This window comes from Aythya ferina (assembly GCF_964211825.1).
Source record: "Aythya ferina genome assembly, chromosome: 1".
Taxonomy (NCBI): domain Eukaryota; kingdom Metazoa; phylum Chordata; class Aves; order Anseriformes; family Anatidae; genus Aythya; species Aythya ferina.
The window spans coordinates 27,946,342-27,963,962 of NC_140296.1; the positions used below are offsets into that span (position 1 = coordinate 27,946,342).

At 46.8% G+C, this 17,621-nt stretch overlaps 1 protein-coding gene across 2 annotated transcripts; it reads left to right on the forward strand.

The window, feature by feature from the left end:
• Nucleotides 1-433: 433 nt before the first annotated feature.
• Nucleotides 434-17,282, forward strand: TMEM272 (transmembrane protein 272). Of its 2 annotated transcripts, XM_084506174.1 has the most exons (5): nucleotides 434-836; nucleotides 3,736-3,815; nucleotides 8,009-8,068; nucleotides 14,514-14,596; nucleotides 16,703-17,282. In XM_084506174.1, exons 2-5 carry the CDS (start codon nucleotides 3,758-3,760, stop codon nucleotides 17,063-17,065), a joined length of 564 nt encoding a protein of 187 aa, XP_084362300.1. In that variant the 5' UTR covers nucleotides 434-836; nucleotides 3,736-3,757; the 3' UTR covers nucleotides 17,066-17,282. The 2 variants fall into 2 exon arrangements, with proteins under 2 accessions (XP_084362300.1, XP_084362301.1); XM_084506175.1 differs by lacking the exons at nucleotides 434-836; nucleotides 3,736-3,815 and adding an exon at nucleotides 7,617-7,693.
• Nucleotides 17,283-17,621: the final 339 nt, after the last annotated feature.

Sequence of the window (17,621 nt, forward strand, 5' to 3'; positions counted from 1 at the left end):
AGCTCGTCACCTATCCCTTCTCTGCGGGGCCTTTCTGAAAGGGCTCAAAATGCACGTCCACCTTCACTAATGCTGTCGCTTATCCTGGCGAAGCGCTGTCCCTCAGATCCACTTTTCTCTTGCACCGAACAAGGGCTGTCCAGGAGGTGATGCTACACGCGTAATTAGACCTGAGGTGGCAAGCTGTCACCTGCTGATGGGACGCAAGCACCCAGCTAACAAACAGACCTCTCCTGTAGTCACAAGAGAAAAAGCAGCCAGCTTTCCTAGCTATGCAAAGAGCTCTGTCAATTGCATCAAGAGGAAGGGGGGAAATTGCATGAAGGATGGACTAAGGACTCAATATTCACTACTGATTATAGACGTAAAGCGTTGTTCATTTTTTTTTAGTAAGAGATTTTGAGAAGGAATTGTCTTTGCTCCTCCGGCACAGCCACAGCTCTGTGGGGCCCTTTGCTTCCCCCTGCTGACACTGTGGAGCCGCCCGGGTGGGCTGTGGCTGCAGCCAGCCGTGGGAGTGGGGAAACGAAGGAGGATCGGCTCCAACAGCAAGATCTCCTGCATCCCACATCCCTCATCATACATCCTACATCCCACATCCTGCACCCCACATCCCGCATCTCTCATCCCGCAGCCCCTCCAGCTGCCAAGAGGTGCACGAACAGGAGACGAGGAAGAAGAAAAGCACCTGAAAGCCCTCGCCACACCTCATCCCGGCGGGCAGGGTCCCGGCACGCTCTCCCTCCTGGCTTCTGCCCAAGGCTGGATTTTGTGGCTCCCCAGCCCCATCTCCCAGGAGTGCCGGTGAAGGGGTTTGGGTCCCGCGGAGCTCGCAGGTAAGGGGGAAGGTGGAGGATGCTCTGGAAAGGTGTGTGGGGTAAAAGCCAGTGTGGGGCTGTGGGGTTTGTCAGGAGGAAACTGGCTTTGGAGTTACTTTAGAATTACCTTAATTCAGATTGTTCTCTAAACATTCACTTGGCTGCGAATTTTTTTAAGGAAACAAAGAAAAAACATTTTCTCTAGCAACCTTCGGAGAAGAGCCCTTGCCCTGGAGGTGCTGGCTGGACCGTGAGCACTGGCCATGTCCCAGCAGGACCCTGCACCTTTCGACAGTTTTGGGTGGGAGCTGGGGTTTTGGGAAGTGCTGGCAAATCTGCCTGCTGTGCTCCTGAGTCCTGTCTGGGGCACCTGAAGCTGGCAGAGGGCAGAGCTAAGTTTGAGCAGAGACTGAGTGCTGTAGGGCAGGTGTGGAAGTGGTCATTTTCTTTTGTCCCTCGTAACCTAAATATTTAGGGTGAGAATAATGACCAGCACAACAGTTCAAAGCCAAAACTGCCTGAAATAAAGAAAAGACCAGGCTGGAGGGTCCGTGCTACAGAGGCTTATCACTGCTGCTTGCTGGGGACAAGGAGCAGAGTTACAAAAGAAGTGATGTGGGACATAGCGTTAGGGCCACCTCCAGAGGGGGCACAGAGCAGAGAAGTGGTGTTGGGACAGGCTGCAGGAGGCGTAGGGGTGCCGTGGCTCTGTGCTCCCTGGGTTGCAACCTGCCACCCCAAAAAGTGGCAACGTGGAGAGATGTAGGGGCTCAGCAACTTGTCCCCCACATCGCTGGCATCTGTGAATGCAAGGGTAGTGCTGTCACCTTGTGGTAGTGACCCCAGGGAACAACTTCTGGGAGAAGTTCCAGAAGCTGGCTGTGTTTCACTTTATTATTATTTTTTTTAATTTATTTTTATTTTTTCCTTTTTGGCTGAGTTTTCCATTGTATGTGACTTTTCTAACTCTCCAGCCATCGTTTCAGCTTTGGCAGGGATAGTTTTCAACAACGGCAAAACTGTTCCTGAGCTGCCTGCCAGCTGAATTGCACTTCCAGCACCCTCGTGCACCGACAAATAGGAAAATATTTCAATATTAAATAAAATATTAACTTTAACACTCACGGTAGCTACTGCAGATTCACTGACAAGCTGGGGTGAAGGGGCAAAATGCATTTATCCAGCAAACACCGGCTTTTTCGAGGGATTTGTCAGTCTTGTAGGAGTCAAACCCAGGGTCTGAGGAATGAGTTGACACCACCTCCTAGTGGTTATGTGCATTGTGCCCTTGTGTGAGCAGGATTTCTGTGTAACCACCACGATTTTACCCAGTTTTACCTGGCACAACTGCATGCCAGGGCTCTGGCTCACCGTCATTTCGGGGCTCCATCACTAGGTGGGGACATGCTCACACACACCGAGCCCTCCTTCGGTTTGTCTTCACCATTTTTTTTCCCCATGTAATGTAAAAAAACCAGCAAATTTAGACAAAACATACCTTTTACCCTCTGGTTATGGACATACAGCATTCCTATCCAGACACGGATCTGCTCATGGCAATTTGGTGCTCAACCAACTTTTAACGTGGCATTTTGTTATTGGGTTTCCGTGAGACTTACTGCCACAAAGGTAATTCCAGGCATGAAGATACGCATAAAGACAAATCCTATTGATCTCTGTGCATAATTTAGAGCACTTATGTCAGTAGCCAGTAGTATACTCAAAATTAATGTCTACTTGTGCACTTTCAAGAATAAATCTTCACCTAATGTTTTAAGGCTTCAAATTAAGGTGAAATTTGGCTGTGAAAGCTACCAGTTTCCCTTTATCCTTCCAGTTTTCCCTGAGCATGTAACAGAGCTCATGTCCTCCCCAAAAGCGTTTGCCAATACCTGTCGTCCAAAGGCCCAGGACTTGCTCTTCTGAGGAAGGCCTGGATGAGGGATATGTGCTCCCCAAATTTGTTCAGTACTCACTGTGATGCCCACCGAGATTTGGGAGGCTAATTACGGTAGCTACAGCTGATGTGATAGGAAATAAAGTTGGCAATGGGCAGGGAGCAGGCCCCATCCCATTCCCCACGGTAGCATAGGGTCCTGGGCCGCTGAAACTCACAGGCCCCGGGGCTTGAAGGAGAAGACCTCTGGTCTGGTCGGTCCTGCAGACCACAGGGAGATTTGGCATGATTTGGGATGGCTCTTCTTTCCTGTGCCATCACCACACGTGCCCCTTTCTGGTCAATCTTTCTCCTGCACCCAGCTTTGTTTCTCTCCACCTATTCATGCCACTGGTGCTGGCGATGGACCTGTGGTGTCTTAGAGGCTTGGAGCATGGGCATGTGTGTGTGAGGGAGCTTTCTGAACTCCCACCAACACTCCCACAGACACAGGATGCTATTGAACTGTCTAGTGGTGTCTTATGCCCCGGCCTTGAATGCCTAGCTGGTTGCTCATCCCTCACACCACCTCATAAAAATTCTCTGTCACAAAGAGCAGCTTTCTAATCCAGCTACTTTTTAATCAAAGGCATCTTGTTCTGGGCTCCCTGGGGCTTGCAGTTTCTATTCCACGTTCCTCTTCAGAACCTTCCTTGATCTGAAAACTGTTTTCTCCCCGCTCTCCCTCTTCCTTTTCTTCCCTGAATTCGCTTTTGCTCACCAAATAATCTTCACAGAGCTTTGTGTCGTGTAGCAAACTGTACCTGTTTCGCTGGGCTTTCTCACAGAGTCAAATAAACTTTGTGCTGCCTCCACCCCAATCAAAAGCAGGGCTCTGGGGACCCCCCCACATGGCTTTGTGGGTTTTTGGGGTAGTGAAAGCCTGCTGAAGTGTGTGAGCCCCTCTGGGCTAAGATGTTGAGTCAGCTGAAGACACTGCTTGTGATTTTCATAACTGTGTTTGTTTCTGTATCCCCACAGACACCCCAAAAGGTGCTTCACGATGCCGGCCGGCCTGGAGAAAGCTTGTCACCGGTGCATCTCCAAAATTGCCAGCAATGGTAAGGCAGCTATGGGAGAAACCTCCCTCTGCATTTAAACAGACCTGTAGCTAATATATAGAGATATGTAATGAAATTAAGGTAATACCAAGTCCCACCTGAAGTTTCCTTTTCTTTCTCCCCTTCTGCTTTCTTTTCTGGACAATTTTGGGTGCTGATAGAGCACCCACTAGCAGTTGTATCTCTAAAACACCCACCTGAGCTGTATTATTTGGATTAAAGTAGATTCGGCAGGAGGTTAAAATGCAAGGATTTTAAAGCAACTTACTCCCACTGACTGTATCTCCTTTTTACTCTGAATCACAAATGCCTTTCACTTTCAGTTTTTGGTAGTAACAACTTCTAATTCCACTCAAGTATGTGGGGAAGAAAACTCCTTAATATACTCCACCACTCCCCATAATCGATGCTTCACCCACGCAAACAACTGCACTTGTCAGCCCGTGGCTGTTACCTCGGGGGCTTCTGTATTAATGCCTTGGCTTCACTTGCACAGCTCTCCAAGTTCAGAATGAACTTTTACAGGGATTAAACCTCATAGCTCCTGGCTGTCTTGCAGGCCTTCAGACAAAACAGCTTCAGCGAAGACTCCCAAATGCATTTCAGTGTGACTGGCTCTGGGAAAAGCAAAATTCAGGAAAGCAGCTGGGGCTGCTCTTGGGTTTGGCACTGAAGGAGCACCCAGGGTTACTGCTCCCTCCTGGTATTATATTGCCACTGGGGCTTTTAGGATGGCTGAGAAAACAGATAATCTTTCTGAACGTTTTTTGAAAGAATGGGATTAGTTCTGATCTCATCTGTGCTCCTTTACATCAGGAGCACCCTCCTGGATACACGCAGTCACCCATGCATGAGGAAAATACCCTCCCAAGAAATCCATCATCTTTAGCTTTTCTTTACGTTTAAGTTTGAAATCAGCCCAGCTTTAGCAATGGATCAGCCAGTGCATCCCAAATTGATTTTCTGTTCATTAAAATGCAAGCCCTTCTGAAGTGCACTGGTGCTCAATTTCACATTTTCTCATCATCCTGGGTATATTTTTCAGACTGCCTTTCAGCACAGCCCCATATTGTACCTATGGTCTCCTGGTATTTAAACGACTCTGAAGAGACAACCTACTTGTGCAGCATCATTTAAATTCTTTTCATTGTTGGCACAGCAATTTAAGTTCAGAACATCAGGGCAGCTTTAATTAACTGACCGAAAGGAAAAAAAAATAAAAGGCTAATTCACTATGCTGGGTCTATCGCAAAGCAAACCGATGGCTCTTTATGCAATGCCTGTATTGTGTTTAAAAAGTACATCTGGAAATTAATCACAAGGGTCCAAATAAAGGACTGAAAATGTGACATGGCTCTACTTCAGTAGCTAGAGACCTGCCATAACACTCAGGCAAGCTGTTCTGCAGCATTGCCTAACCCCCAAAGTACCTACAACCCTCCCCAACAGCTTGAAGGTCCCAGGTTATCAGCACCTCCTTCTTCTACACCACTGCAGGTGAGAGAAGCACTGCTGGTGTCAGTGCTGGAGCCAGCAACTTAATTTCTAGGTGTCGTGGTGCTGACATTGCTTACCTGGGTGCCCAGGTGCTATTTCACAGCAGCACAAGCTTTGCTAAGCAGACGGTGATGGCACACAGCAAACAGCTGCATCTCTGAGGCTGGATTTGGTTTGCAAGTCAGCTCTGTCACAGCTCTCTGCTCCCCATGGTGGCTTTGTACTGGGGCTGGAGTCCTCCCCAAGCCCCTCTCGGTACTGTAGGGGATTCCTGCAGATACCATGAAGGAATAAATTGGGGATGAAGACACCTGCTACACATACACATGCTGGTACGCTGCCAGCTTCCTGCTGATTTCCAGTCATCTCCAAGGCTGCACCCACACTGTCATGTGCATCTGCCCCAAGGCATGATCCGTCCCAGGTCCCAGCACCCGAATTTGGGTGTCAGAAGGGAGTAATGTGAATTCACACCCAGGCTTCTGCTCCTCAGCTTGCCCATGAAGACAAACCCAGGGGTGAACGCAAAATTTGGTTGGAAGCTGGTAGCAGCTCATAAAAAATAAATAAATAATAATAATAATAATTCCTTTTTTATCAGGACATAGACTCGTGGCAAAAACCTGGCAGGCCACAGAACAAACAGCATTTGAGAGTGATAGCTAAAGGACCCAACACCCCATTTATTCCTGTGTTTGGTGTCAGGGAGCTTGTCACACACTCTACTGGGTAGGCTGCCCACTGCCATATCAGTGTGCCATCGAAGAAGTGGGTAGGTTAGGATTTACACCCATAAATCACTCCAGAACGGAAGAGAGAGCATGACACAGCCATGGTGTCAGTGGTGATTGGAAGTTCATTTACTCCTTGCAGTGGAAGAGTGTGGGGAGCTCTGGCAGGAGGCTGAAAGCTCCACTGAACAGGGGGTTTATGGCAGCGAAATGTCCTGCTGGGCAGGAGGCAGGGGCTGCACCCACCCTGCTGCTTTTCCTACCCACAGATTTCAAGGAATGTGCAAGATATAAAGCTATCTCCTCTCCTCTTTCCCTGCTGTGACTGCACACTGGGACTTGGCTCACTGATGCCTCCCAAAGCAGGACCTTGCTCATGTCAAACACCAAAGAGGTGCCCAGCGGTGACGCTCTGCCTGATGCCCTGACACCAGCTCCTCGGAGCAGATATTCTTCTGAGCCATGCCTTGGAGTATTTCCCTCACCTGCCTGTGGTTTTAGAGACTACTAGTTTTATTATTTTATTTTTTTCTTGCTACTTTTTCTCAGAATAGGTCTAGGGGTGTCTCTGCCCAGTGGTGGTACCCCCAAGTTGAAGCCATCATGTGTGAAACCACGCAGAGAGCAGCTCCCTCTCTGCAGAGCTGGGCTGCCCTCGCAGCAAATATCATTTTCCTGAGCAATTTGTCTTCAGACCAGGCTGGGGCAGCACAAGCCAGGCAAATCCAGGCAAAGCACGCGTGTGTCCTGCCTGAGGAGCGTTTCTGCGAACCGCCCCTCCACGCTCACATTTTGGGGGAAACGCTTTTCCATGCTGCTAGCAGCGCTCAGAGCCACGCAGAGCCCTGCCAGTTGTGTAGGCAATTGCGTCTCACGCTGGTGAGCACGGAGCTGGAAACCTTCCCAGACTACGCATCTGCCCCTCCAATTCCAGACCTGAGAGGCTGGAGCTGAATGGGGAGATAATGAGTAAATACATTCCCGGCGACTGCTCTGGGAGGGGAATTAATGAGCCATTATCTTTCCCTCCCGAGCAGCAGCGAGCGGTCCCTGCCTCCCATTTCTCTCCTCCAAAACCCAGCTTTTGGGTAGACGCAAACCCGGCCACCTGTGAGCCAGATGCACAGCCCCAAATAAATGCGGGTCCTGGCGAGCCTTTTACAGAGCTCCCCACAGCATCCCTGCGGGCAGATCATGCACCACACAGGAGGAGGAGGTGAAGCCTCAAAAATACGGGTGATGCCTGAACTTTGATGGTGCCCCTGTGTCTCCTGCCTCAGTTTATCCTCCTGTAACAGGAGGAGAAATTGTTTTGCAGAGGCTGCAGTTCTGGGCCACGAGCTGGGATTTTTTTCATAAGCTTCCAAGGAGACATCCTACTCTTTTTTTTTATTTTCCTCAGCCCCTGTGCAATCTGTGCCTACCTCCACGTCCTGCTCTTTTGCCTCCTTGGGCAGCTACTTACACAGAAGTACTCTGCAGGGATGCTCACCACAGCACTTCCTCATTATGCTTCCTCCTCATTTTTTGGAGCAGCAGCTCGCTTTAATATTGCGAAGTGCTCGTGATTAGGCACAGAGGTGACAGCTCTGGTAAAAGACAGGCCGCTCGCACTGTTATTGACGCTATTATTTCTGGGTTTCTGCAAAGGTAAGCACTCATCCTCTGCAGCAGCAGGCTGTGCTGGGGAAGTACCAGGGCTCAGACACACCAGAGGCTCTCTGAGGAGTAACTGAGCACCTCAGGTCCACTTATTCCAGGGAAGAGTTCACATGCAGCCCCAAGAGCATCCCTCTGTGAGGCCTCACTGCACAACAAACATGGCATCCCCCCACTGCACTGCTTTTCTTGCTACACATCTTTATGGATAAGCAGCATCCAGAAAGCACTGGATGGCACTTCTGATCTTTAAACTTCAACCAGCCCCAATAACACTGTATTTTCTTTCTTTTTTTCCATTCACAGCGTGCTTTATATTCGGGCTCCTTGCTTTCCTTGCCTTGCCGTTGTCCATGACTTTCACAGGTAAGTCGACTGTTACAGCAATGTAACAATATGAATTTCCTGACGCTGTGAAGCACGTTATCCTGTGGGAGAAATGAGTAGGCGACCTTAAAGTTCCCAACTGTTAGCCCCGTGTGTTGGTATTTAAGCTTCAGACAGAGAAGCACAGCCCACGCTGTATGGCGGGGAGCAAGCAGTTCTTGAATTTTGATCCTGTTTGTCTCAAATACATCTCTGGTGTGAGCCACCTCAGCACAGGGCAGGGGTCAGGACATTTGGAGGCCTTACTGATACACGCTGGAACCTAACCAGGTTTCAGTTTCTCTATATTTACCCATAACTCTGAATTTTCTGGCTGCACATGGCTTATTTCAGGGGCATCTGAAACACTTCCCATCACTGGGCTGGGCCAGGTGATCTCCAGAGGCCCCCTCCAACCTGAACCACTCCGTGCTCTCTTTTCACCATGAAAAGAGACGCCAGGGGAGTTTTAGGTTAGATGTTAGGAAGAACTTCTTTACTGAAAGGTTTGTTAGGCATTGGAACAGGCTGCCCAGGGAAGTGGTGGAGTCACCATCCCTGGAAGTCTTTAAAAGACATTTAGATGTAGAGCTTAGGGATATGGTTTAGTGGGGACTGTTAGTGTTAGGTCAGAGGTTGGCCTCGATGATCTTGAGGTCTCTTCCAACCTAGAAATTCTGTGATTCTGTGATTCTGTGAAGTTGCTGACATGCTCTGAGCCTCAGCCCTGTTTTAATTCACTTTGATAGCAGTGTATTTACTTCAGCTCAGTTGCTGCTTAGGCTACCAGCAGCTGGCAAGGGGCTGGGGGTGGTTGGGCTCGGTCTGTGGGAGGAAGCTCAGCATCCGAGACACGAGAAGATTTCATTAATCAGGATCTGAGCCACAAAAATCCTAGAAGCATAGGGCTGGAAGGGAGGAAAAGATCATCTAGGCTGCTATTTCTCCGCCTTTTTGAAAGCTCGACCTGTTTTTTGGCTCATCTGTCTCTTTATAGCCACCTGAAGGCTGGATTTGCAAGCAGCATTAAAAATCAACTATTTAAGAAAGGAAAGAACAAGACTTTGACTTGCATAATTTTATACTTTGTTAAACCGTGTGAGGCTCTTTCCTTCCCTGAGCAGCAGTTTTTCCTTATCATTAATACAGATTTTAAAATAATGTATTTGCTAACCCTTCGCTGCTTCCTTTGGGCCTTCTACCTCCTCCCCAGGGGCTGTGACCCACACTTGAGACACGTCGGTGGAGGCAGAAGCTCCCTCCCCTTTCAGACAGGCTCAGGGCACCCCAGCAGACATCAGACTTGTCCTTACTCAAGGAAATTCCCTAGCTTCTCAAGGAGATTATTTCAGCCTTTTATTGCTCTCACAGACAAAATATTCCCCCCCCCCATCCAATCTAAATCTTCCCCATGGCAAATGAAACAGATTACAGCCTGTCCTACGCCCCGTGATCACAAAGATAGATTGGCTGCTGTCCTACCCACGAGAAGCTTTGAAGTACTTGAAGGTTCCTGTTACAACCCCACTCCATCTCTCTTTTCCCAAGAGATCTCAAAAACCCGATTCTTTCAGCCTGACCTCACAGGCCACTTTTTTTCTAGAGCTCTTTTGCTCTTTTGCCTCCCTCCTTTGGCCTCTGGAACTTACTTTTTTCCCCCTCAAAAAAAAAATATGACAGAACACAAGGCTCAGCTGAGACCTGAGGAACGAGCGGTGCAGGATAATTTCCTCCTCTGCTTAACCTGCAGGATTCCTGTAAATGCACCTCAGAATGAAGGATGCTCTCCGTACCAACTCGTTGGCTCTGCTGTAGTTTATGGTGCGTTGCAAGCCCAGATGTTTTTTGGCAGTGCTGCTCCCTATCAGACATTCCTCAATTTTTTTTTTTTACTTACATTTCAGTTTCCTCTCCCAGACGTAGTGCTTGACTTTATCAGGTGTCATCTCATAGATTTTGGATGTCTTTTTCCAGAGTATCCAGGTCACTTTACATTGTAAGTCTTGTCCTCAAAATCCCTACCAACCATTCCAGCTCGGTGTCCTTGAGAACCTGCCCACCTTCTGCCTCATTATTAACGATGGCCTGGCACAAACGAGCTCTGCATGCAGATGCTGTGGGCAGGATGCATCCCACCTGGCTCTGGACTGTACGCATCTTTAGCCAAGCTCAGCGCTGCCTGTTTCCCCTGCAGCCAGTTAAGAGAGATGGGCATTTTGGGCAGCCAAAGTCCCACAGCCTCCTTCAGATGTCTGCACTGGGAGGAGATGGCTTTCAAGGGAGCTGGACAACCAGCCTAAATGTAGGCATCTAGAATTTGGCCAGAACTGTAAAAATGTGTTCAGCTACAGGCTGGCACTGCTCCCTTCAGCTGGGGCCTTCTGAATACCACTGATGGCTGTGGCAGGACTCTGATTTGGGTGTCCTAATTAAGAATTAGGGAGTTCTAATTAGGGATTAAGAAGCAATTAGGAGCTAGGGAGATGGGCTGAACTGTTACATCTCAACACATAGGCTCTTCTGCTTAGCCATGACTTAAAATTGCTATTTATCCCATAAGAGGATTTCAGCTTTAGCTTTTCCCTAGGCTGAATGTGCCTGAGCTGTGGAATAGGGGTGGGAAGGTAAAATTTCAAGTGCAGTACAGCTTGCATGCATGTTGACAGCTAGCCTCCTGGAAATGAATACGTGGCTGGAATCTGACCACTTTTAAATATCATTTCTTAGGAATATTTCATTAGATCTTTAAGATCAGAGAGAAGTGGAAAGCGTAAATTAAGACACTAGCCTGGAGCTGTGGGTATCTCCTCCATCAGATACAGATCCCTTTTTTTTTTCTGAAATTAAGACTTACTGAAGACTTACTGAAATTAAGAGATAATGTCACCGTAATATGGTGTTGTCAGAGGATGTTGGTTTCCAGCAGCTATATATCTGCAAAGGCATTTTTAGGAAAACTAAATGTCAAGGAAAATGCAGATATTTATTATCTGAGCAAAAGCCTCTGATTTTTTTTTTTTTTTTTTATAACAGTCTGTTACCATGATCTCAGAGAATAACTTGCTGATGTGTCACCAGTCATTTTGGCTCTTGCATTCTGCAGAGGAAAACTGTGAGATATTTTCAGACGTTAACAAATAAATTATAATAATATTAGTTAAAAAATGGAGATGAATAACTGGTAGCTCTGGTAATAATTATACACGAATAACATACATTTTACAATTTTAGGAGTACTGTAAATCACAGTGTAAGTCATGACACATGAAAAGGAGTCACAACATTTTCCAAGCTCCAGACTTGTGACATCATTTGAGCCATGGCTTGTTCAGCAAATTTCTAACTTCTACTGGTAGGGCTGATACATTTTTCATTAAACACTCCAATAATAATGACAGCGATGGAAGGACCTCCTAGACTTTAGTTTTTTGGAGATTTTTTCTAGTTTTCTGGACAGTGAAAGATTGCTCCCAATAACACAATCCTGTGCATTGTCCAGGCTGTCTTTATGAGCAGTGTTCCCCAGGGGCAGCTAAATCAGATCTGAAGGCTGATGACATCATTGTCTCAGTAGCCAGTCGAAGTCTTCCCCTGTTCAAATTTAACACAGTACTACTCCTTGTGCTAGTGTCTATACCAAATTAAATAATTCCTCAACCCTCAAGTGCTCCCAATAGTTGTCTGAAGACTGCTCTGATACTCTGTACTGTGTTTAGCCAGTCTTGATCTTTAGTGGCTGTTGTTAACATAACCTTTCCTTGCATTTCATTCCTGCAGCCACTGCAGGGATTCTGTGAGTTTCCCCTGAATTGCTGATACGTTTTCTGATAAAATGGTGCCCAAGGTACTCACTTTGCAATAAATCCTCTGCAGCACCTAGATCCTAGGGTAAGGCCCCCAGACCAGGCCTGCCAGAGGGCTGGGCTACGCGATGGTGGCTGCAGCCATCCCCTAGGAACAAGAGAAAAAGGCCTGGTGAGAAGGTGGGGAGCAGGCAGCAGACATCAGATTGATCTTACCTGAGAATCATAGAATCATTTGGGCTGGAAAAGACCTTCAAGGCCTTCAAGTCAAACTGTCAACTTGACCTACAGAGTGCCATCACTAAACTATGTCCCTCGGTGCCACGAAGCCAACCTCCTTTGGTACGAGGTGCATCGAGGTGCATTTCAGTGATTTTCAGCTGCCTGGGAAGAGTAAAGCAATTAAAATGAGGCCAATGCTTGGAGCCAGGACAGGTTGCAGGGAGCACTCGACTGAAAGCAGAGCTTTGATCTCCCATGGTCCATCTACCCCATCATTAAGAGCCGAAACGAGCTCCTGCTCATTTTGGTGTTCCCAAATAAATCACGCATATGCTGTGTGTGAACTGCTTAGCACAAGACACATGCACCCAGATTTCACTGTAACATGCAGCACTGCCCATCTGCCAACACTAGGTCCATATTTCCTTATCACCCACAGTGCTGCATTTCTGAAGTTACAACTGCATTACTTCCTTTCACCTCCTCTTTTCCTGTCATATCTGTCTGGAATATTCTCCTGTCATTTAAATTGTTCCCAAGACTGACTGCTGTCATGCTACATATATGAAAGGACCCCATAACAGATTGGTCTGGGAAAGAGAATCTTAGCTCCAATAAAAATATTGGCATGTTTTCTTGATTTCTTTCTTCCTTTTTTTTTTTTTTTTTCCCCTCAAATCAAAATCTCAGTAATACACTGGAAATACACTGGAAATAACAATTGCCTGGGTTCCTAAACTGAAATATATTCCTCGAGCTCCCTGACCAGCTGCTTTTGAGGCAGGCTATTGCAGGGCCAAGGACTCTGGAAACACTGGCAGCTGCTTTCTGAAAAAGATATAATTTTCAGTGATGTCCCTGCTGCCCACCTCTTTACATTTGAAAGTCTGAGCAGGCCTCAGTGTTAGATAGTGGCAAAATGGACAAAAAATTGCAGCTTTGGGAATAGCAGACAAAAAGGGAGAGAGGCCAAATCCAGCCAAGTCCAACCCTTTTGAATTTCAAGAAGACTGGTATAAATGTTTAGTCTAGGAGAATCCACTGGACTCAGCCCAGAGACACGGCAGATCACTGCATCCTACAACTAACCTAAAATTAGCAAGCAACCACAATGCAGGACACCTATATTATGCTATGAAAAATGTGTGGGAGGGGTTCAGAGCATCAGCAATATTCTGGACCAGCAACAGGAGTGGATTTGGTGGGCAAATTGAAAAGCTGAAGAAGACCACAGCTATAGAAGCAGGAAAAACAAACAAAACCAGAAAGCACTGGTACCTCTTTCCTTATCCTGTGTCTTTTTTGGTGTAGTTCTGAACATAGAGGCAAGATGTTCTACCTAAGAGACGTTTAGCACTGAGAGCAGCATGTTGCTTTCAGTGTCCTGCATCTAGAGAACCCCAGTTGTTGAGAGGGAAGTCAAAAATGCTCCTAGAAAACAAGTTATGCACCAAGAAGAAAACAGAAAATCTCTTCTGGCCTCTGCAGCTGATCAGCAGAAGTCCTGAAATATGGGATCAATGACAACAAAATTATAGTGTAATGAAGAGTTTAAAATTGACTAAAGATGCCAGTGGGTAGGAGACTTGGGCAAATGATTCATCCCTGCTAACTTTAGGTATTTACAGCTGGCTGTCTAGATTCCTTGTATAGTTATAGAGAGAAAGAGGCACTTTCAGGGCACAATTCATCTGACCTATTTTAAACGCCTATCTTAGGACGAGAGGAATTGAATTTTCGAAGTGTCTATTTCTCCCTATTGACTATAAAGAGTCTAGGAAACTAGTTCAGATATAGATGCCTGCATTGCAGACATCTAAATTTGGACAGATGAGTCTCACTGCCACAGACCTGTATCACAAGCTTCAGTGTCTAATGCCAACATCATCCTTGCACTGCCATATATTCCCTTCCCTAAATCCTACTCAGCTTTCTAGCAGTAGATCTGAGGGTTGCCAGGATCCCTGGCTCCATAACAACCAGCGCTTTTAGCCTCCAGCAACCCAAACAGCCTGGAAACTTGAGCTTCTCTGGTTCCCCATGAGCTGGTGGGGAGGCTAAAATGGCTCCAGGAGCTCCCACATGTGCTGGCACCCAAGCTTTGAGGCATCTGACTTGGGAACATGCCTCACGCGTGGAGCTAATGAGCAGGAAAGACCTGGGAGAAGCTTATCAGAATTCATTTTTTTTTTTTTTTCACAAATGGTTTTAATTTTCAATTTTCTACTTCCGATGAAAATTCCCTGACCCAGCAAAGTCAACTGCTCATTCAACAAAAATGAGGTGGCTGATGCTAAGGAGCAGCATACCTGGCTCGGATTAACTGTGCTCCTCTTGCAGCACCTTTAATTTCCACTGCATAGCTCGTTGCACTATTTGATCACTCGAGATAACAAACGCTATTAATTTTTGCCGTTCAGGAATGAAGTTTTTGGAAGACTGCCCAGTTCAGCCACTAATTCCATTATATCTGCTGGTGGGTGGCGTGATTGGCAGCTTAAAGGTAATGTGCCTCGTATGTGTGAGAAATATCTTGTGTGACTAGACTTTGACTTGCTAGTTAAGACATAATGATGGCTCCAGACAGCTACGTGCACGCAGCTCTGAAGGCAGCTCCCTGGATTGAACCGTGCCTGTTCCATCACTTAAAGCTCCCATCAGGCAAGTGAGATGCTAATGAGTTTTCTTCAGCGTTGTCCCACACAGCGTGGTGTGACTTTCTCCTGCATCACAGCATCTGTGCTACCATCCCTGCTGGTGGAAATGCCTGCAGAACGTGGCTGGCTGTGGCAAACGGGGTCCTGTTTCCTTGAGGAAAAAAGCAGGCTTTATTAATTTAGGCACAGTATTTTCTAACCACTGCTCCCCATTTTCTAGTAGACTATACTTTTATCTTTGCTGAGCCAGAGCCTGGCAGCTTGACAAGTCCAGGTACCCCCATATCTGTGTCACACCCTGGGCACTATAACAAAGCTTCAGCTCTGCATAAGCTCCAGGGCAAAGGATGGCCCCTTTGATAATGTTTCTAGCTCATTTTCTTTTGCCAGGATTGAAAGAAGGGGGAAAGAATATTCCCCTGCAGGTCTCTACATCCCCTGCGCTCTTTTCGCAGTGGTAACCACACTGTAGCACATCACTGGGAAATGAATCATCACTGCGAGGACCTCTGGTCAGTAAATAAGTAAATGGGGAACAAAGAAAGTGCTTAATCTGGCTGTATGGATTTGCTACGCTGTGAGTTCGCCTGGCAAATGCTTAGTCATTCAATCACAGCATCGGGCCTATTTGTATAATCAAAGATTCATTTAATAATGGTTTAGAAAAGATTAGATCAGAGTTGAAAGGAAATTTTCAGGCTAATGAATTGAAGCATTCATCAAAAACGTTGACGATTTCCTAGCTATTGCTGATTCGAATCCAGTTTTTCTCAACCAAAATGAGTGGGTCGGTTAATAATTCCTGCTGACATCAAACGATGGCTTGAATTTGGTTTCAGCTGACAGCAGGACTGCGTATTTTGCAGCCTGGTGATATATCTGGTCGGAATTTGATTTGCCTAACTCGTGTCATCTCATAGCGCTTCATCTCCAGCTAAATTCCACTGCCTAAATTCTACCCTGTTAAACTCTGCACTGACTGGTCCTGGGTGATGGGAGCAGTGCCTGAGCAGTACGTTGGGCTAGCTTGAAATCAGAGACCTAAAAGTCATTCTGGTTGTCAGGATCTGGGCAGATCTGTAGGTTTCTCATCCGTTTCTTTAGGACCTCCAATCTTTTAAAGGCAGTGGTGACCTGTAGGTGTTCACCAAGGCAATCGAACCATCCTACAGTGCCTGGAGAGCCCTGCTGAATTCATGTGGAGGTGCTCCATAAGCAGATATTCTGCAGTTATTAATAATGTGAGCAACAGCCAGAACGTGCTTCAATCGCAGCTTGGCAAGGCAATGAATGTAGGATTTAAATGCACTTTTCCAAAACTTGTCAGATACAGCTGAGATCTATAAATCCAGCTGGGAGGGCTTTCTGACTTCCTCCAAACTGAAGCTCATCCACTAATTAACCCCGTTTCCATCACTGAGCATGATGAGGCTTGAGCACAGGCACCAGCCTGTGTCCTGAGCTCACCTCGAAGCTAACAAGCTGCATGGAGCAGTCAGTTTGACAGGGAAGAGCAAGAGAATCCCGTTCCCAGGATGCCCACCCGACTAACCTATATGGCAATGCTACATGGAACTAGGAGAGACAAATCCACCCACTACAAGGCAGGAACTACTCTCCTCAACAAATTTAGCAGTTACTCTGATCTGTTCTTTAAAATCTCCAGTGAGAGAGCTGCTGCCATTTCCCCATGTAATCTGTTCCCATGCCTTTCTGTCCTCACCATTGGCAAGTTTTTTTCCCATGTCTGCCCTAAATCTCACTGGTGAATCAACTGTATGCAAAAACTTATTTTCCAGCAGAATCTGCCCCATTTGTGGCTGCTCTGATTCCTCTTACACCATTTTCCCGGGCTCAATTTTAATTTGCCCAAAAAGCTGGCAGTGGTCAGGAGGTATTCAGACTCTCCCCACCCAATTTACTTCCTGCCTTTTCTCCCCCAATGTCTCCAGGTGACCCTTCTGCTGTACGACTCCACCAGGATGAGGCAGCTGCTTTCCAAGTCTGTTGTGATTGATGATGACGACGACGACGAATATCCCTGGAGGCAGAACGCTCACAAATACTACATCCACCTGACCCTCAGCCTCTTCCTCTTCCTCTGGTTCATTCTTGGGAACTACTGGGTTTTCTCCGTGTACCTGCCAAATTTCATCCCACCTTTCCACCAGCCTCAGGATTACTGTGACAAAACCCTGTACATTTTTGCTGTTGGTGTGCTCATTATCAGCCATACCGTGCTCTTTCTCCTTATCTTTTGTAGCTGCTGCATATACTGTGTTTCCAGGCAGAGATACTCTTCTGAGGAAGACTAAATGCCACAGAAATTAAGCTCCAGATGTTTGGGAAAGGGTGTACAATGAAGAAAAGGCAATAACTCACCCTTGTGTGTATCTTTGTTGTACTATAGGTATGTATGTTAGTAGTCAACTGCAAGAGGAAATTGTAAAATACATTCCAGTGCCATCTGGAAATAGCTGAGCTGGAATACAGCACATTCGATGTAAAATTGCTGCTACAGATGCCAGGGTGCACTCTTGCTCACTTCTCTATCTCTTTTTTAACTCTTGGATTTTCTCTTTGTAGTGTCAAGCTCTGCAGTAAGCCCTTGCAGATGACGAGCTCCTCTAAAACCAGGTCCCCTTATGTTATTGCAGCATAGCACATCTTTGCCTGTTACAGTAGCCGTGCTGTCCTCTTTCCTGGGACCAGAACACCTCCGTAGCCTTGCTGTTACTGTCCCTGCATTAAAGATGAAGGGGCTGAGGCACAAAAGATGAAGGGCTGTATTCAGACTGCCTTGCGTGGCATGTGGACTGCGACAGGAACTTAGATGGCCACCAGAAAGCTTCTTGGGGCAGTGTGAGACCG